The sequence below is a fragment of the Hibiscus syriacus genome, unplaced genomic scaffold (genome assembly GCF_006381635.1).
Source record: "Hibiscus syriacus cultivar Baekdansim isolate YM2019G1 unplaced genomic scaffold, ASM638163v2 tig00111843_pilon, whole genome shotgun sequence".
Taxonomy (NCBI): Eukaryota; Viridiplantae; Streptophyta; class Magnoliopsida; order Malvales; family Malvaceae; genus Hibiscus; species Hibiscus syriacus.
Genome location: NW_024063198.1, coordinates 334,918 through 356,638, shown reverse-complemented (window position 1 = coordinate 356,638; position 21,721 = coordinate 334,918). Strand labels below are relative to the sequence as shown.

The window sequence follows — 21,721 nt, the reverse complement described above, 5'->3', positions numbered from 1 at the left end:
TATAGCGGCGTTTTAAGCCCCGCTAAAAGTATTTGCGGTGATAGGAAAAACGCCGCAAGAAGCGCCGGCAATACCAGCGCCGCTAAAGTTAGCGGCGTTTGAGAACAAAAAACGCCGCAATAGGTCAATATCTATTACGGCGTTTTTTGAACAAACGCCGTAAAAGGTCGATATCTATAGTGGCGTTTTTGGAATAAACGCCGCAAAAAGTTATGATATATAGCGGCGTTTCTAGAAAAAATGCCGCAAAATGTCAGATCTATAGCGGCGTTTTTGGATACAAACGTTAGAACAAACGTCGTAAAAGGTCAGACCTATAGTGGCGTTTTTGGACACAAACGCCGCAAAATGTCAGACCTATAGCGGGGTTTTTGGATACAAACGCCACAAAAGATCAGATATATAGCGGCGCTTTTGGATACAAACGCCGCTAATTACCATTCTTTAGCTAAGATTAATTGATATTTTGCATATTTCATTTTTGTTATACATCACCTAAATTCAATATCATGTAATTTTATATAAATTTTAACAACAAAATAAATTAAAATTTATAAACATTAAAATTAAATGTAATATAGCTTTGATGTTCATTACATCGAAAATATTGAGTTCAAGTCCACATATGGAAAGAAAAATAAATTAGTATGCATATAATATAAGCTACAAATGCCATTTGGCTGGATTCCTGGCCTAAAAGCTATTCCAAATTTTCTTGGAGATTCAACTTCTACAACTCCTCCCATTTTCTTTGTCTGCAACCATTTTCAAGGCCATTTTCCGCACTGTTCCTGTGACAAGAAATGATGCTTTAAGATTGGCATAGCCTTCATAGCAAGCTCTACTTTACAAGAAAGGAAACCATCTACATCAATATCATTTATAAGAATTAGATCAATATTCAAATACAGTATAAGATGAAACAAATAACTTGTCTCCATAATTGTTCATTTTAAACAGCATCAACCAGATCACCTTCACCAAAAGTAATATGTGGAAGTTAATAAAATTTTTAAACTAACATAAAAAAGGAATATATGGTTGTATCAAGCAGAAACAAAAACGTGGAAGCCAAGGACCTGCTAGTCTAGTACCACAATAGTGTTACTCCAACTCATTATACGACAAAATTACACCCAAAATCTCCATACTATTGCATTCACACTTTTGCAGAGAAAGAATTTAAAACAACCTCCGCGTTAAGATTATTTTCTTATTTTGACATACTGCCTGACCTAGTACCTCTTGGTAAGCCGGCCCTATTGCTAACTGCTAAATGAGCTTGATAGTACTTAGTTGCCAATGGTCTAATCCAGATAAATTGCTCATCAAATGAACAATTAGAATATACAGGAACTAAATTCTAACAAAACCCCAAATGCCACACCATGTTTTAATAATAGTAACCAGTTTAAACAAGGAAAAAATGCTAATAGGCATTTGGTAAAATTAATATCATAGAGGACGTTGATCAATATCATACCATCGCCAGAAGAGAAAGCCTTGCATGACTTTTGCATGATAGTCTCCGACTGAATGCTAGAGATGACATCCCTGCACATAAGAAAAGCTATCAGGGGAAAGAAGTGCCAAGGAGCGGTAAACTGATCTAAAGAACAAAAAAAGCACGTGCATTGGAATTTCCTTTCTAATTTCCCTGCCTAATATAGTTTCTGGATAAACAAAAATGAGGTGGACTAATTAACACTGAAATGGTCCTTCTGGTAATGATAGATATGCTAATCACCCTACATAAATCATATCACTCCTGCAGTTCACTCATATCCTCACCGTGATAAGAAATGACAAACAAGTGACAATATAATTCCAAAAATTGATGTGGGTTACAAAAGTTCACTACCAACTAACCTTGTCTTTGTCAAGCCAGCAGAAGAGCCTGAAATAATGAAGAAATAATTTCAATTAATAACAACGACAATCAACATAATTTTACCAAAATGAGAACAAAACAAAGCCAAAGATTTACCTGGTAGAACAAGATGAGAGAAGTTGCGGACATGGACAATTCCCCTCGGCTGAAGAAACATAATCTGTTCAAACACTTAAATTTAATTCTCGTGAGAATGGTTACCAATGTATGATAAAAATCCAAACATCTTCTACATAAATTAAAGGTTTAATAGCAACAAATAACGACATCAATAAAAATTCAAGAGAAACCGAACCACTAGCATGGTTATCGAATCATATTCAATTTCAACTGAACTATTTACCTCTTTTCCAACATTTGAAGACACTCTAGATGCTGAAACGCTCTGCCGAATCACCTGCAAGGACTTCCCTAATACCTGTAAAAGAAATGGAAAAAACAATTCAATAAAATCCAAGTGCTTTATCCTTTAGCTGAACAAACCACAATTAAAATAAAAAGAGGTTAACAGTTCTAACCGAAGCTGATGAACCTCCGGTCGCAACTTTTCTCCTTAAAGCGCCCAACATCACCGCTGTCCAGAAGCTAAACGCAAAACTCAATAATATAAAGGAGAAATCAAATAATAATTTATAACATAATAGATAGTCAGATATAACTGCGTGGATCTGAATCTAAACATTGAATACAAATGAAAAGGGCAATAATGAGAGGCGAAGAAAAAATTATATATGGAAGAGAGGTTTAACTTAAACCTGATTCCTGCAGACAAATATGAGAGTCCTCGAATACACTGTGATTTGCTAAAGAAAAAAGAAAATATCTAACAAGTTTTTTTTTTGGTTTCTTTCTTCGACAGTGAGGGAGAGAAACAGTGAATATCATGCTAAATACCTCGCGATTAACAACAAAAATGGGGCAATGTTTTTCGATAACGTCATGCCAAACAGTTCTAGACTGAAGACAACTTTGCATTTGCAACCTTTTTTGTAGTGAGAATTTGTTTGAACGAAGCGTTGAGAAGAAGAGCCCCCCATTGGAGAAGAAGCAGCAGATGGGTTTGAGTAAACGACGGGAATGAAAAAATAGGTGAAGGGAAAAAAATGAAAAAGGGTTAAAGGGGTCTTAAAACTATAAATTTGCGGTACAAACGCCACTAAGTACGAGTCTTTTGCGGCGTTTGTATAAAAATGCCACTAGCGTACGAGTCTTTTGCGGCGTTTTTATAAAAACGCCACTAAAGTACAAGTCTATAGCGACGTTTGTAAACAAAAATGCCACTAAAGTACAAGTCTATAGCGACGTTTGTAAATAAAAACGCCACTAAAGTACGAGTCTATAGCGGCGTTTTTAAACAAAAACGCCACTAAAGTATGAGTTATAGCAGCATTTTTATAAAAATGCCAGTAAAGTATGAGTTATAGCAGCGCTTTTATAAAAACGCCACTAAAGTACGAGTCTTTAGCGGCGTTTGTATAAAAACGCCCCTAAAGAACGATTCTATACCGGCGTTTGTGTAAAAACGTCACTACAATACTAATCTTTAGCAGCGTTTTTATACAAACGCCACTAAAGTAAGATCTTTTGCGGCGTTTGTTCAAAACACGCCGCTAAAAATGCAGCTATAAACCCATTTTGCTGTAGTGAGTCACGAAGAACACGTTCCAATTTATCACTGATAAAGTTCGTAACAAGCTGAATCAGTGGGGCCTCTAGACTTTCCTTGGCGAGTCGAGTTACCTTGGCAAAAGCCACTTTCTTGGCAATTCCTAATTATTTCATGCAGACAGTAGATATTCCTAATGGTGTGTGTGACCAAATAGAGCAAATTGCCAAACAATTCATCTGGGGTGGGACAACTAATTGCCCTCGCGCTTGTTAATTGGAAGAATTGTTGCCAACCTCCGAGCCATAGTGGCCTAGGAATCCGCTCGCTGCAAGCCCAGAATGAAGCTTTATTGATTAAACTAGGCTATAACATCGTCATGCAACCATAAGCCTTGTGGGTGAAAGTTCTCCGATCTAAGTAAAGAGTTCAAGGAAGTATGCCTACCCAGCTTGAATCTAGGAAGGGCTCTTTCGTTTGGAACTCTCTCGTGCGTATTTGGCCTTTGGTCTATGAAAATACTTGCTGGTCTATTGGCGATGGACGCTCTACGTTCTTCTGGACTGATACATAGATTTTGGGGCATGAACCTCTTATTTGTTCGGTTGAATCGTCCAACATTCCGGATCCTATGGCTATGGTGAGAGACTATGCCACCAACAATAGTGATTGGATCGCTCAAATGCTCAAGCAGGTCCTTGATGATGAGAACTGTCGGTGGGTTCTTTCCACCCCTCCTCCGTGCGATTTGATTGGTAAGGACTATCCTACTTGGTGCCGGGAGTAAACTGGTCACTGTAGCGTCATTCTGCTTATAAAAAAATTCATGGCTTTTGGAATTATCGTAAAAACATTTGGACTTCGCCTGGAATCATGATGGACCTCAACACGTGAAGCACTTCCTTTAGCTGATCTTTCACAAGCTATTATGACTAATTCTGAACAAGCGAGACGTGGCCTCACTACAGATAGGGATTGCCTTTTTTACCACAATGGTGAATAGACTATTATCCATGTTTGGAAGCAACTGATACCTCCTTCTTCTGAGGTTAGTTTCTTTTCATCAGATTTAGATGAGTGGCTTTGTTCTAATCTCACCAGGAATGCATGTTGGGATCAAACTGACTACCAGTGGAAGCACCTCTTTGGTATTCTTATTTGGAGCTTATTGAAGCAGAGGAATATTTGGTTTTCAACGGGAAGATCTGTTCTACCCCTGAAATGATTAAAGCAGTCTGGACATGGGCTAAAGTAATCAAAACGAACCATCGAGAAGACGTTCGCAAAACTGGCGCCAATAATCGAAAGAAGCAGTGGCGACCACCCGAGAATGGCATCGTAAAGCTGAATACATACGAGGCGATGAAGAAGCCAACAATGGTGGCGTTAGGAGGAGTTATCCGAGGCACGGATTCAAATTGCGGTCGCGGCCGCGTTTTCGGTCACGTTGCGTTTATCGTGGTCACGGACGTAACGAATGTTATCGCGGTCACTGCGGGTATCGCGAACGTGAATTTTTTTTAAATTCGCACAATTTATTATAAAATATAGTAATTATAATTATAATTATAAAAATCACTTTTAATGATTTTAGAGTATTTTGTAACACTTATAGACTTTTATTAATACATAAATACAATTTTTATCATAATTAATTATTTTTTTTATTTATTCATAAATTTCTTAAAAATATTATATTAACTCATTACAAATAAAAAAATAAAAAATATTGAGTTCAACATAGTGTAGGATTGTAGAAAGTTTTCAATGCAACAATTGCATGTTACTAAATAAATAAATTTTTATTGAAATCTTAAAATTACAAAAGAACGAATACTTACATGTCTTTGGAAAGACGTGACCTAAAATATTAAAAACAACATAATATTTTAGGTTACGCACAACTTAAAATGTTTTCTTACTTTTTCTTAAAATGTTAACTTTTCTTACTTTTTTTCGAGTGCAAATATTCTTCGTAATATTTTAGGTTGCAACAAAAAATATTACATTTTTCATAATATTTCAGGTTAAACCGAAAATATTAAAAATATATGAGCTTTTAGGTTGTGCGTAACCTAAAATGTTATGTTGTTTATAACATTTTAGGTCACACTTTATAATATTTTAAGTCATACATTTTTTAATCTTATATTAGGTTACGTACCCTAAAATTCCTCCAAACGTAGCCCATTAGCCCAAACATGGAGACCTGATTTTTCTTTCTAAGCCCAAGGGATTTCCCAAATGTTTCAAAAAACAAAATGGAAGATTAGGATGAAAAAAAATCTTTACTTAATAATTTTTTAATTATTCATAATATATACAGTCTATATATATATATATATTACTCAAATTCAAAAACTCTATAAAAATCAAATTCCTTTTACCTTTAAAATTTACTTTTTGGAGTTATTTTATAAATCCAAAAAAATGATCTAAAACATTTAAATTATTAATTCAAGTTATAAATCTCAATTAATATTTAGATTTGATTTATATTTAAGTTTTTGGAATCTGTTATTAATATATTATATGTTTACTAAGAAATATATTGGTTTAATAATTAAATTATAAAAAAATATTTTAATTATCTAAACATTCTTAAGTTAGATTACTAAATTAAAATGATGTTTTATTGAAATGTTAGTGCCTTAAAAGTTGAGTGCCCATTTGGGCAATTTTACCCCTATTTCCAGCCTAAACCCTAAATCTAAAATAGATCCGAAAGCGGTGAAATCAGACTTAATCATTATCCTAGACTTCGGATCTCAACACACCCATCTCGTGGCCTTATTCTTCTTCAGATGAAAGCTTGAAACAACAATTAGAGGAATTATAGAACAGCTTGGAAAGAAACAGAGATTTGAAGCAACAATTAGAGGAATTACATAATCAAACTTGATGTTTGGTGTTGTACGGGGATTAATGGGAAAAACGGTCCGTTATAGAAGAGATCGACCGTTACCTGTTAAATTGCGGCTGTTATCGGTGTGATTCCATTTCGCACCGTAATTTCGGCTGATATCGATAACGGGAGCCGCCAATACCGTAATATAACGGCCGTTATACCGTTACACGGCTGTTTTTTGAATCCTTGATCCGAGGTAGCAGTGGTAATTGGCTTGTAGGGTTCCATCACACAACATCGGGCGATGCTCGACTTATCAAGCAGAATTGTGGGTGATCTTTGATTTCTATAGCTTGGAACCAAAGATGGAGGAACTTTATCATTGAGACAGTTAATAGCACAGCAGTTCATAGCCATAACTCTCAAGTTCAATTGTTTGAAACTGCCCTTACCCGTTGCATCCGCATACTTCTGGAGTTAAACTGGAGCGTTAGGATCAACCATATTAACTAGGAAGCCAATGATCTTACTAATCGACTTGCCCACCTGAGAAGGAATGTTCTTCAGGCATAGTGCTTCTACACCAAATACCAAGCGAAGTCCTTAACACTTTTGACAAGGATAAAGCTAGTATTGACAATGATTTAAACCACTGATTGTATCTGATTATTTTTGTAACAAAAGAAATTGTACTATCTTAGTCTTAGGAACTAAATTTTGTAACAAAAAAAATTGTACTATCTTTGAAAATAATGTGTAATCTTACAGTCGTATTGAACCTCTTTCATAGATAATATCTCCATTCACATTTTTCGTTTATCAAATATTAAAATATTTTATATAAATCTATAAAATTTTATATCCTCCCATATTATTCTCTGGTCTTCGACAATCCTCCTGAAATATCATTTTTAAGTAGAGTCGCTACATCTATATGAAAGCATTCAATTTTTGGGGCTTTTGGAAACCTAGGTGTGTGGCTTAGAAATAGAATCAAACTTAGTGTTATGGGAATATTCGGATTCAAGAGTCCTTGATGATTTCCGATCATGATTCAGAGAAAAGATGTGACTCTTTCAGTGACTTGGACCTATCTTTGCATGAGTCTAACTCTAATCATGAGTTATATGTCTACGTCGTTCAAGAAAGAACGAAGTTAAAGGTGGTAAAATTTTAACTTGTCGATGGATCTGAAAAATATTTTTTTAGACAGACATTATATAAAAGTTTTATATGAGATGACCACAAATAAAACTTCAGCAGATGGATAATTGATAAAAATATGTTATTTCTTAATTATTTTAAACTAAAAATATATATTTGAAATATTCTATTTAAATATATTTAAGCTCACAAAAAAAAAAAATTAACGGACAAATACACGTTAAAAAGGCTTAAATGGGAAAACAACAGCAAAACCCTGCTGTAGTGGTGTTACGTTTTCCGATCTGAAAACCAGATTAAAAAACCCAAGGCATTCCTCGACACAGAAACACAGCTCTTTTTTTTTTTTGGGGGGTTTTGTTTCTCAGATTGGCTCCATCAATCACAAAATCGTTTATGACGCAGGCCACCATCTGAAATTTATTTTTCCTAGGTGAAGTAATTTCATTTCATATTCCTTTGAATTTATGCTGAATTTGTAAACTTTATATGTTCTATTTTTTGCTTTTAATGGTCGAGACTTTCTTAAATTTTCGTCCCAATTTCTGATCTTTTTTCTTCTTCCCATTTATATGTTTTTTGTGGCAATTGATTTGAGTTCATTGCTTCTGTTTGACTTTGGCGGCACTAACAGCTTTACTCCTTGGGTTACTTTCTTACCTACCAGTTTTATCATTTGATAATTAGGGCCGTTTGGTTCAAGCAATGTGAGATTCTCATGAGAATGAAATTCACATTCTTATGTTTGACTGGCCGGAAATCTCATTCACAGTAATGTTTTATTACCTATAGTAGATTTTTTTGGCATATATTACCGGAAATGTCATTACTTCCCTTTCCTTAAGTAGTGTTAGATTACCGGCGTTTTGTACTAAAATGTCCTTACATTTTTTTTTAAAAATATCATTCTTATGTCATTGAATAATAAAAATTATACGAAGGTTAAATTACAAATTTATCCTTAAACTATTTTAGATTTACAAAAAAATATAATTAAAATTTTATATGAAGTTCAGGGGTTAAAATAAAATTTTACCATTTTATTAAACATTTTTATATTTTCAATTTTGTAAAAAAATATAAATTTTATGAATTTAATTTTTTAAAATTTTTTTAAAGAAAATATATAAATATTTTTCAACTTGTTAAAAAAATAAATATATAATAAAGACAATTTGATCAAATATGCATTCCAATAATCTTTTATTCCTTTAACCAAATACGGTAATCTTACATTCCTGCTAAACCAACCAAACACAAAATACGACATTCCCAGTAATCTTATTCCCTGATAATCTTACTTTCCGTGAACCAAACACACCCTTAGGGTTTTTCAGTTTTCCGCCAATAATAGAACGGGGTGTGCAGAAACTATCCTCACTTTATTGAATTAGAAAAATAGTGATCTTTCCGAACATGTGTGTAATTTAACTTAATTTCTGCAATAGCTGAATAAGATTTGTTTCAGGTAGACGATCCCCATGGCTGCTTCAGAAGAGAATGATGCATTGTTTCCAATTTTCATTTTAACAATAATTGCGCTGCCTTTAGTGCCTTACATAATAATGAAGTTGTGCCGACCTGCATCTAAGAAAACTAAGGTCATTCATTGTCAGTGTGCACAATGCTCTCGCTCGGGGAAGTACCGCAAATCCATATTTAAACCGTCAGTCCTTTTCTGGTCCCTTTAATTTGTTCTTGAATTTTCAGTTTATTAGGAGTTTTTAACATTTCATCTGCATTGAGACTGTTCGGCTTTGGAATTTTTCTTGCAGATCTCAAACTTCTCAACGTGTAGTAACCTTACTCTGGTGCTGCTGTGGGTGGTCATGATATTCCTTGTTTATTACATTAAAAACGTTAGCCAAGAGGTAAAGACATTTAGTTAGATTATGATTCTATATTAATTTTAGATCTTGTTATTCATATATTCTAGATGCTCTGTTATAGTTGTGCTAAATTAACTGTTTTGTTTTTTTTTCCTGATTCAAGTGTTTGAACCTTTCAGTATACTAGGATTGGAGCCTGGAGCTTCAGATTCTGAAATAAAGAAGCCATATTGGAGGCTTTCTGTTCAGTATCATCCAGATAAAAATTCAGATCCAGGTTGAAGGTGTTTTAGTTATTCAGTTGTATGATTTCCCATATATGACCTGTAGGTTAGCAAGAAAAATTAGGCATTTGAATGACAATTTTTATTTACTTATAGTTGCATTTATATTATCTTCTAGAGGCTCACAAGTATTTTGTGGAGTACATAGCCAAGGCTTATCAGGCTCTCACAGACCCAATATCCCGTGAAAATATTGAGAAATATGGTCATCCGGATGGAAGACAAGTAATTGATCTCTTATCTGATAGAATGACCAGCAGTTCATTTTAATACTAGTCACTATTATAATTAGCCCTCTTCAAGAGTTAAGACTGTTATCTTTTTGATGCAGGGATTTCAAATGGGCATTGCTCTTCCTCAGTTCTTGCTAGACATAGATGGGGCATCTGGTGGCATACTTTTACTGTGGATTGTCGGCGTTTGTATTCTCTTACCTTTGGTGATTGATGTCATATATCCCTCAAGGTCATCAAAATATACTGGAAACTACGTCATGCATCGAACGCTGATAAGTACTTAATTTAGTTAATATTTTATTTTTAAATTATTCCTTAATTATTGATTTTTGTGGCTTATTTGTGTATTTTAATTCATTTTCTGTACAGGACGTAAGATTCTGGAAATTATACGAAAAAGACACAATTCTGCAGTTTTTTTCATTTTCAGAATCAAAGCTGGCTGGAATTCGGATTTGAATTAAACTCAAGTTTAGGATAAGATTTAAACATTATATTTTATCGTTGTATTTTAGTTTAAATAGGTTTTAGTATTTTAATTAAGTTTTAGGATATTATTTTTATATTTTATCGTTGTTTTATGTATTTTAGTTTAAATAGGTTTTAGTATTTTAATTAGGATTTAGAATATTATATTATTTTTTTAGGTATTTCAGTTTAAATAGTTTCAAGTGTTTTAATTAGGATTTAAGATGTTTTAACTTGTTTTTAGGAATTTAAAGGCTATAAATACCCTCTAAGGGTGTGCCTAGAAACACGTCTCTTTCATCTGAGAATAAAATCTTATTTTTCTCTCTAGCTTTCTCTCTCTATTTTTCGCATACTTTTCTATTATGCTAAGTATGAATTTGGTCATGTTTAGCTAATTTTCTTTCAAGCCGAAGTGTAACAACCCGGAAATTTCAAAATAATTTTTAATTAAAATTTGAGGTTTTAATTGTGAAAATTTATAAATTTTGGAGACTAAATTAGAAGTTTTTAAAACTTGTAGCTTGTTTTAGAGTTAAAGAAAATTTAGGGACTAAACTCTGAATTTACCTAAGAAAAATTGTTAAGTTTGGTTGATATATACGTGCAATTGGTTTCTGAAAATCAGAAACCAATTGCTCCCAAAGTTCCCTCCCCCAACCTCAACTTCCAACCTCGATTTCGATGCCGTCCGACCTCCGATCGTTGTTTTGAAAACACCGTAGTGTTCATCATCGAGCGAGGAACAAATCCCTTAAGTTAATTGAAGTGAAACGCTGCCAAACACCGTGAATTTAAAGTCAAAGCCTCAATGTTTTTTTTAGCATAACCGCCTAGAAAATCCTAAATTCATTGTCGATCGTTGCTCCGTTTTTGACACCTCCTGCACCATCGTGTTCATTGTGTCGTTCCGAATCCACCGGTATCCTCCTTGTCTTCGGCGGCGGCGGCTCGTGTGGAGGTGAAGCGGTCAAAGTTTTCGATTTGTTAAAATCGATCTCTCCGCCGTTCAAAAATTTGAACCGAGATTTGTAAGTATCTCGAAATCGCTCAAAATATTTTTTAGAAATTTTTCCGTGAATTTTACGCTGCTGGAAGAGCACTCACGCGTCCCCACGCGCCGCCACTACGCGTGGGAAAGATTAAAATGACCAGTTTGACCGGTTTTTCAAAGAGTTTGGCCGATTTTGACCCGACCCGTTAACCCGACCCGACCTGATCGTTGACCGTTGACCGGGTGTTATTTTAGTAATTAATTCGAAATAGGTGCTATTTCAGTAATTAATTTGAAATGGGTGCTATTTTTAGTAATTAATTCGAAAAGGTACTATTTTGTAATTATTTTAAAAAGGGTGTTATTTCTGTAAAATGGTCGACAATTTGTTGACCGGCTATTAAATGACCGTTAATCTTTTCTGAGTATACCTATCCTAACAGATTTCGACGTCCCGAATCTGTTTTTGGGGTCTGTTTCACCAAATTCAAATCCGAAAGTCTCCAAATCGTCAGTGAAACTCGTTATATTTGATTTTGACCAAAAATTCAAATTTTTGGAAGGTCATATTTTATGTATTTTGACGTCTTGAATCTGATTCTGAAGTCCGTTTTATCAAATTCTGACCCGAAACCCTGAATCGAGCATGTGAAACCAAAAAGGTTTAGTATTTTGATTATTTATTTGAGATATGGTTAAGGAATTGATTAAGTAAGATATTTTATGAAGGTACTCGTGTTTCACCTGAGCGAGGACTAGTCAGGTCCGGTATTGTCTGTTTGTCATATCAGTCCAAACCGCGTATTACAAGAATTACCCGTAGGTTTCCGTATATTATTTAAATAAAAATTAAGATTATTTATATTAGGATTCTAATATGGATTTTTTTTCCGATTCGTAGGATCTAGCGCTGCAGCAGAGCGTGATCGACAGACCCAGTAATAGGATTCCCTATCTGATTTCTCAGACTATTACAGGTGTGTTTCCTGAAGGTGTTATTTTAATGTGTTAAAATATCGGTCTGAATACCGTTTGTTTGATATATGATTTATGGCACACTTATGATATGATCTCTGGTTACGGTATATTTTTATACCTGATTTCTGAATATGGCTTATCTGATATATAATTTAATGTACGTTAATGATTCGATTTTATTTGTTTTCTGTAATTCTAAATATGATTTCTAAGCATGAAACATTTCATGTGTTAAAGTATTAATCATTGTTTTCACTCGATGCATTCATGTTTAGTAATATCATTGGGGGTGTATGTTGGAGGAAAAATATATGCAGGTTCCTCAGCTGTGTGCTCAGGGCCTTACTGTTGTGCCGGGGTTGTATGGTTATGGGAAACTACACATTTGTTGTGATCGGATGGTGGTAGTGTTCATATTTCTTTAACGACATGCTTGCATAAATCGATTTTACTGAAATATTTTTATCAGTATGTTTTTATATACACTGTAAGGAGCACACTGGGCTTTTTAGCTCATTCTGTAGTTTTACCCTTTTTCATATAACAGCAGACTGTAAGCTAGCAGATTTGGCATTAGGGAAGATCAACTACTTATTTTGTACGAACGTATATCTCTATATGTTTTTCAGTTGTGTTTAGTGACATGTATTTGCTATCGTTTTGGATATATCTGTATTATTAATATTTTGTTCTATATTACATCTAATGTATTATATGTTATTTTAAATATAAAAAAAATCTCTGAATGGGATATGTGACCACTTAGGTTTGGGTTTAACTTACAGACCGGATTTGGGGGGTTACATTTGGTGGTATCAGAGCTTTTGGTTTTAAACAATCGGACTGTATATGGGTCCTAAACTTTGGATTTAAAAAAAATGTGTCACCTTATGTTATGATTTAAAGTTTTTTTTGAGATCCCTGATGCTAATCTGACATATGTTTCAAATTCTTTCTGTAGAGACTTATAGATCCAAAGATGAGTGCTGCTAGAGGTCGTACAACAGTACGTGGACGTGGTCGAGGGCAAGTTGCTCGACCTTTCTATTACGATTGACGACCCGATGTCTCCACGTGATCCTCCTGTTCCACAAGTAGATCCGACCCTTTCTCATGATGATCAGTTTACTCCTATGAGAGACCCTCCTGTTACTGAAGATGAGGATACTGATATGAATGAAGACACCATTAATAGAGCTATCGTTCGCATGTTTCAGAGAGCTGCTAGAGCCCCTAGTAACATGACTGTAGTGGAGATTTCAAATTCTTTGGTCGCTGCTGGTGTAATTCCATTCGAGGGTATTACTGGTGGACCTCCGACAGACGCTAAGTATTGGCTGGAGGACACAGAGAGGATTATGGATGAGATGAACCTCAGACCTGAGCAGCAGTTGAAGGGGGCCCTAACTATGTTGAAGAAAGAGAGCTTCAGATGGTGGCAATCAATTTCTGGTAGTATTCCGAGAAACCAGTTAACATGGGATCGTTTTAAGGCGCGTTTTTAGAGTCGCTACATCGGAGAGATATACCTGCAGGAGCGACGTCAGGAGTTTCAGAATCTAGAGCAGGGTAACATGTCTGTTATGGATTACGAGGTTGAGTTTATCCGATTGAGCTGTTATGCTCCTGGATTTGTTGAGACAGAGATAGATAAATGCTTGAGGTTCGAGAATGGACTTCGATATGAAATCAGGAGCCGAGACCGGGAGAGGAATTTTGATGCCTTGGTTGAGATAGCCAAGACTGCTGAGGAAATAGATCGACTGGGTATGGAGCACAAGAGAGATAGTGATCGAGCTCAAACCCAATTCAGGAGACCTTCTGGTTCTAATTATTCATCTGTACACCCCAGCAAGAGAGGAAGGGGTGAATTTTTCCAGAGAGGTGGTGCAAGTGCCAGGACTGTGGCATCTGGTTCTTCAGCTGTTCAGTCTTCTAGACCTGTTGATTTTGGGTCGCAACCATGTAATTATTGTGGAAAACCTCATCCTGGAAAATGCAAGAGAAAATTAGGTACATGTTTTAAATGTGGTTCTGGTGACCATTTTATAAAGGATTGTACATGGTCAGGTCCTATAGTTCAGACACCAACTCGTACTCCTGCTAGTTCTCATAGTACAGTTCAGACCCCAGCAAGGGGTCGTACTCAAGAGAGAGCACATGGATCCACTAGTAGAGGCCGAGCATCTCAGAGTAGGGGTCCAGTCAGATCTGAGGCCAGACAACCTGCATTGGTTTACACTGCCAAACTTCGACAGGATCACGATGGGCCTAATGTGACTGCAGGTACTGTTACTATTCATTCAGTTCCCTACTTTGCATTGTTTGATAGTGGTTCCACCAATTCCTATGTATCGCATTCTATTTCTGAGGGTTTAAATATTCCTGTTGAGAATACTGAGCATTCGGTGATAGTTCAAAGTCCATTAGGCAAGTCTATAGTGTTGGATCGTATTTTTAGAGAATGTCCTACAAAGATCAATGGGGAGATTTTTCTGGCCGACCTGATGGAGTTACCCTTTGAAGAGTTTGATTTGATTCTTGGCGTAGATTGGTTGGACAAACATCGAGTAAATATTGATTTTGAGACCAAGAGAGTTGTTCTGAAAACCCCAGATAATCGAAAGATTGTAATGATCGGAGAACGCCGTGGATTTCTGACGAATGTTGTGTCTGCTTTGGTAGCTCAGAAGATGATCAGGAAGGGTTCTGAGGAGTTTCTTGCTTATATTTTGGATACTAGGAGTTCTCAATCTGATATTGAAGGTATCCGGATTGTCAAGGAATTTCCTGATATTTTTCCCCATGAGTTACCTGGATTACCTCCAGATAGAGAAGTCGAGTTTGAGATTGAAGTCTATTCTGGTTCCACTCCGGTTTCAATGGCTCCTTATTGTATGGCCCCAAAGGAGCTTAAGGAACTGAAAGTCCAACTCCAGGAGTTGTTGGACAGGGGATTTATCCGACCCAGTGTATCACCGTGGGGATCCCCAGTTCTCTTTGTCAAGAAAAAAGACGGGACATTGAGACTCTGTATTGATTATAGGAAACTGAACAAGCTCACGGTTAGAAACAAATATCCTCCGCCCAGGATCGATGATTTATTTAACCAATTTCGAGGGGCTTCTATCTTTTCAAAGATAGACTTGAGATCTGGTTATTACCAACTTAAAGTGAAAGATTCTAATATCCCGAAGACAACTTTCCGTACTCGGTATGGGAACTATGAGTTTTTAGTGATGTCATTTGGGTTAACAAATGCTCCTACTGCTTTTATGGATTTGATGCATTGGGTGTTTCGACCTTATTTGGACCAGTTTGTAGTTGTGTTCATTGATGACATACTGGTGTATTCTAGAAGTGAAGCAGAATATGAGAAGCATTTAAGAATTGTTCTACAGACTCTAAGGGAGAATAAGCTATACGCTAAGTTAAGCAAGTGTGAGTTATGGCTCAGCAAAGTGACTTTTCTTAGACATATCATCTCTGCTGATGGCATTTAGGTGGATCCGAGCAAAGTGGAGGCTATTCTGAACTGGAAGCAACCCAGGAACGTATCTGAGATCCGTAGTTTCTTGGGCTTAGTTGGTTACTACCGTCATTTCGTTGAGGGGTTCTCCCTTATTGCAGCTCCTCTGACGAAACTATTGAGGAAAGATGTTCCATTTGTCTGGTCTGAGGACAAACAAGCTAGCTTTGAGAAATTGAAGACTGTTCTAACTCAAGCCCCAGTGTTGATTCAGCCTGAATCTGGGAAAGATTTTTCTGTCTACAGTGATGTCTCATTCTGGATTAGGATGTGTTTTGATGCAAGATGGGAAGGTTGTCGCTTATGCGTCACGTCAGTTAAAGCCGCATGAGCGTAACTATCCTACTCACGATCTGGAGTTAGATGCTGTGGTTTTTGCTTTAAAGATCTAGAGGCACTACCTCTATGGAGAAAAGTGTTATGTCTATATTGATCATAAGAGTTTGAAGTATCTGCTTACTCAGAAAGAATTGAATTTGAGACAGCGTCGCTAGTTGGAGCTTTTAAAGGACTATGATTTTGAGATAGAATATAATCCATGAAAGGCTAATGTAGTGGCCGATGCTTGAGCCGTAAGGTGATTTCAGATTTAAGAGCCTTATTCGTCAACTTGAGTTTATTTGATGACAATAGTCTGTTAGCAGAGTTGCATATTAAACTTACTTTGGCCGAGGAGATTAAGGCCAAACAGCTCCTTGATAGCTCATTGTTTCCCATTATTGATCAAGTTAAGCAGGGATCGAGTTTGGAGTATACTGTGGATAAGGATGATATTTTGTGTTTTCATGGTCGTTACTGCGTCCCTAAAGATGATGAGTTGAGACGAGTTATTCTTCAGGAGGCTCATAGTAGTCCTTATGCTATGCACCCTGGCGGGGACAAAATGTACAATAATCTCAAGGAGCGCTACTTTTGGACTGGTATGAAAAAGAATATTTCAGATTTTGTGGCAAGGTGTTTGACTTGTCAGCAGGTTAAGGCAGAACACCAGTATCCATCTGGATTGTTACAGTTAATTAAGATTCCTGAGTGGAAATGGGAGCACATTACGATGGACTTCATTACTGGTCTTCCTCTGACTCCTTCCAAAAAGGATTCTATTTGGGTGATTGTTGATCGACTGACCAAGTCAGCGCACTTTATCCCTATTCGGGTTAATTATTCTCTGGACAAACTGGCTAGATTGTATATTTCTGGGATCGTTAGACTTCATGGTGTTCTGTTGTCTATCATATCTGATAGAGATCCGAGGTTCACTTCCAGGTTCTGGAAGGCTTTGCACGAGGCTCTTGGTACTCGTTTGAATTTCAATACAACTTTTCATCCTCAGACTGATGGACAGTCTGAACGAGTTATTCAAATGTTGGAGGATATGTTGCGGAGTTGTGTGATTAATTTTCATGGTAGTTGGGAAGATTTCTTGTCGTTAGTTGTGTTTGCTTACAATAATAGTTACCAGGCAAGTATTCATATGACACCGTACGAGGCTCTGTATAGACGTAGATGTCGTACTCCTATTTGTTGGACAGAGTTGCATGATAGAAAAACTTTGGGTCCAGACTTGGTTCGAGAGACTGAAGATACTGTCAGACTGATCCGTGATCGCTTAGGAGAGGCATTTGATAGGCAGAAATCATACGCAGATAAGCGACGCAAGGATATCGAGTTTGAGATTGGAGATCAAGTTTTTTTTCAAGGTATCTCCATGGAAGAAGGTATTGAGATTTGGACGTAAAGGAAACCGAGTCCGCGATTTATTCGGCCGTATCGTATTCTGAAGAAAGTCGGACCTGTTGCTTATCAGCTTGAGTTGCCTCCTCAGCTCAGTCGTATTCATGATGTTTTTCATGTGTCTATGTTGAGGCGATACCGTCCAGATCCAGATCACATAATTCAAGTTGATGAGGTAAAGTTGAGACCTGATTTGTCATATGAGGAAGAGCCTGTTCAGGTTTTAGAGAGAGATGGGCGAGTTCTTCGGAATAGGCGTATTCCAATGGTCAAAGTTCAGTGGAGTAATCGTAGCCCCTCAGAAGCTACTTGGGAGACATTGGAGTCAATGGAGGTACATTTTCCTCATCTATTTTCATAAGGTAAATTTCGAGGACGAAATTTCTTGTAGAGGGGGAGAATTGTAATAACCCGAAAATTTTAAAATAATATTTAATTGAAATTTGAGGTTTTAATTATGAAAATTTGTAAATTTTGGGGACTAAATTAGAAGTTTTTAAAACTTGTAGCTTGTTTTAGAGTTAAAGAAAATTCAGGGACTAAACCCTGATTTTATCCAAGAAAAGTTGGTAAGTTTGGTTGATATATACGTGCAATTGGTTTATGAAAATCAGAAACCAATTGCTCCCAAAGTTCCCTCCCCTAACCTCAACTTCCAACCTCAATTTCGACGCCGTCCGACCTCCGATCGTTGTTTTGAAAACACCATCGTGTTCATCATCGAGCAAGGAACAAATCCTTTAAGTTAATTGAAGTGAAACGCTGCCAAACACCGTGAATGTCAAGTCAAAGCCTCGACGTTATTTTTAGCATAACAGCCTAGAAAATCCTAAATCCATTACCGATCGTTGCTCTGTTTTTTACATCTCCCGCACCATCGTGTTCCTTCTGTCGTTCCGAGTCCACCGGTATCCTCCTTGTCTTCGGCGGCGGCGGTGCGTGTGGAGGTGAAGCTGTCAAAGTTTCCGATTTATTGAAATCGAGCTCTCCGCCGTTCAAAAATTTGAACCGAGCTTTGTAAGTATCTCGAAATCGCTCAAAATAATTTTTAGGAATTTTTCCGTGAATTTTACGCTGCTGGAAGAGCCCTCACGCGTCCCCACGCGCCGCCACTACGCGTGGTGAAGATTAAAATGACTGGTTTGACATGTTTTTCAAAGGGTTTGATCGGTTTTGACCCGACCCGTTGACCCGACCCGATCGTTGACCGTTGACTGGGGTACTATTTTAGTAATTAATTCAAAATGGGTGCTATTTCAGTAATTAATTTGAAATTGGTGCTATTTTTAGTAATTAATTCGAAAAGGTGCTATTTTTGTAATTATTTTAAAAAGGGTGCTATATCTATAAAATGGTCGACAATTTGTTGACCTCCTTTGACCAGAATTTTGACCGACTTTGACTGGCTATTAAACGGCCGTTAATCTTTTCGGAATATACCTATTCTGACAGTTTTCGACGTCTCGAATCTATTTTTGAGGATCGTTTCACCAAATTCAAATACGAAAGTCTCCAAATCGTCAATCAAACCCGTTGACTTTGATTTTGACCAAGAATTCAAATTTTTGGAAGGTCATATTTTATGTATTTCGACGTCCTGAATCTGATTTCGAAGTCCGTTTTACCAAATTCTGACCCGAAACCCCGAATCGAGCATGTGAAACCAAAAAGTCTTAGTATTTTAGTATTTTGATTATTTATTTGAGATATGGTTAAGGAATTGATTAAGTAAGATATTTTATGAAGGTACTCGTGTTTCACCTGAGCAAGGACCAATCAGGTCCGGTGTTGTCCGTTCGTCAGATCAGGCCGAACCGCGTAATACAAGAATTACCCGTAGGTTTCCGTATATTATTTAAATAAAAATTAAGATTATTTATATTAGGATTCCAATATGGATTTTTTTTCGATTCGTAGAATCTAGCGATGCAGCAGAGTGTGATTGACAGACCCAGTAATAGGCTTCCCTATCTTATTTCTCAGACTGTTACAGGTGTGTTTCCTGAAGGTGTTATTTTAATGTGTTAAAATATCGGTCTGAATATTGTTTGTTTGATATATGATTTATAGCACACTTATGATATGATCTCTGGTTACGGTATATTTTTATACCTGATTTCTGAATATGGCTTATCTGATATATAATTTACTGCATGTTAATGATTCGATTTTATTTGTTTTTTGGAATTCTGAATATGATTTCTAAGCATGAAACATTTCATGTTTTAAAGTATTAATCATTGTTTTCACTCATTGCATTCATGTTTAGTAATATCATTGGGGGGTATATGTTGGAGGAAGAATATATGCAGGCTCCTCAGCTATGTGCTTAGGGCCTTACTGTTGTACCGGGGTTGTATGGTTATGGGAAACCTACACATTTGTTGTGATCGAATGGGGTAGTGTTCATATTTCTTTAACGATATGCTTGTATAAATCGATTTTACTAAAATATTTTTATCAGTATGTTTTTATATACACTGTAAGGAGCACACTGGACTTTTTAGCTCATTCTGTAGTTTTACCCTTTTTCATATAACAGCAGACTGTAAGCTAGCAGATTTGGCATCAGGGAAGACCAACTACTTATTTGTATGAACGTATATCTCTATATGTTTTTCAGTTGTGTTTGGTGACATGTATTTGCTATCGTTTTGGATATATCTGTATTATTAATATTTTGTTCTATATTACATCTAATGTATTATAAGTTGTTTTAAATATAAAAAAAATCTCTGAATGAGATATGTGACCACTTAGGTTGGGTCTAACTTACAGACCGGGTTTGAGGGGTTACACGAAGGCTAAGCGAAGACTCAATTCTAAACGTGAGAATTGTAAGGTACTTAAATCGCTTCAGATTTTCTCTCTGTTTTTTGAGCTTACTTTTCAAATCAAAAAGATTTCGACATTGGTCCGGATATTATTATGGTTAACGTTTGAAGAAGGATTTGCTTATTGAAGCATATTCAACTTCTCGAGAACACACTTAGTAGCGAAGAATTGTTCTTGTAAGCTGACGTGAATCTTGAAGTAAAAATTTATTTTGATGATCCGAGAAATTTGAGGCAAAGCTGAAGTCTGAGGTTGCTTTCACAATAAGTTTCTCTTTATCTCAATCTTTTTAATTTGTTTATTTAATTATTTATCTTTTATTTAAAAACTGAGGTTGCTTCTCTATACTACCTTTCCCTTTTTATTTATTAAGAAGCCATGAATTATGTTGATAGGAAAACGATGGTTATTAAATTGGCGTCGTTGCCGGGGACTAACGGCAAGTACTAATTTATTTTTCTAGTTTTTTTTATGACCAGAAGGAACCCAGGTGAATTAGTAGATATAGATCCAGAGATCGAAGCAGACCCATAAAACATTTTGATGGCAAAAGAACAAATGATTCGAGAACTAGTCACAACATCTTCACAGACGTCATTATGCATTAATTTTTCTAGTGGCGGGACTCGGTTTCAATTAAAGGCGGGACTCATTCATTTTCTTCCCACCTTCTATGGCTTTCCCATTGAATATCCGCACAAACACTTGTTGGAATTCAACATGGTTTGCACTAGCATGAAACCACAGGGCAAACGAGTTACGAATGACCATTATTTCCATTCAGCAAAAAGAACGAAGAAAGTCTTTATGACTATTGGGAGCGATTTAAAAAGCTTTGCTCATGTTGTTCGCAACACGGATTAAGTGAGCAAACGTTACTTCAATCCTTTTATGAAGGCCTTTTACCAATGGAGATGAAAATGGTAGATGCCGCCAGTGGAGGAGCATTAGTCAACATGACCCCAACAACAGCAAGGGAATTGATTTAAACCATGATAACTAACTCTCAACAGTTTTCAAGTGAACCCCGCTGACGGGTTCACGAGATAAGTATATTTTCCCTTGAAAATAAGTTAGATAAATTAACTGAAGTACTTAATTCACTTGTTGCAGGAAAATATGGAGCAACAAAAGCATGTGGGATATGCAAAAATCTAGACCATCCAACGGATTGTTGCCAACTAATACAAGAAAGAGGATGATGAGACCACCTAAACTTCAGCTATGCGGAAAATCAAATATCAACTTATCTTCTTCAACAACAAACACAAAAACCATAATTGGAGGAACTAATAGGGAAGTTAGCAATTTCATAAGAAAAGTTCATT

The 21,721-nt window shown here is 36.2% G+C and overlaps 1 protein-coding gene and 1 pseudogene across 1 annotated transcript; one reads left to right on the top strand and one right to left on the bottom strand.

The window, feature by feature from the left end:
- Positions 1 to 952: 952 nt before the first annotated feature.
- On the bottom strand, positions 953 to 2,497 carry LOC120172164. Its single transcript, XM_039179697.1, has 6 exons — positions 2,410 to 2,497; positions 2,235 to 2,309; positions 1,988 to 2,051; positions 1,870 to 1,897; positions 1,484 to 1,554; positions 953 to 975 (listed from the first exon to the last, which is right to left on the bottom strand). Exons 1-6 carry the CDS (start codon positions 2,458 to 2,460, stop codon positions 953 to 955), a joined length of 312 nt encoding a protein of 103 aa, XP_039035628.1. The 5' UTR covers positions 2,461 to 2,497.
- Positions 2,498 to 9,021: 6,524 nt separating this feature from the next.
- The window catches only part of LOC120172150, a 37,902-nt pseudogene continuing 25,202 nt past the window's right edge, over positions 9,022 to 21,721 (top strand).

Bases quoted from the DNA above. Each gene is read 5' to 3' on its own strand.
- LOC120172164 (XM_039179697.1), bottom strand. From the start codon at position 2,460: ATGTTGGGCGCTTTAAGGAGAAAAGTTGCGACCGGAGGTTCATCAGCT. The intron at 1,555-1,869 runs GTTAGTTGGTAG...TCTTATGTGCAG, and splicing joins GCTGGCTTGACAAAGACAAG to GGATGTCATCTCTAGCATTC. The intron at 976-1,483 runs GTATGATATTGA...CTTTTGGTGAAG, and splicing joins GGCTTTCTCTTCTGGCGATG to GTGATCTGGTTGATGCTGTT.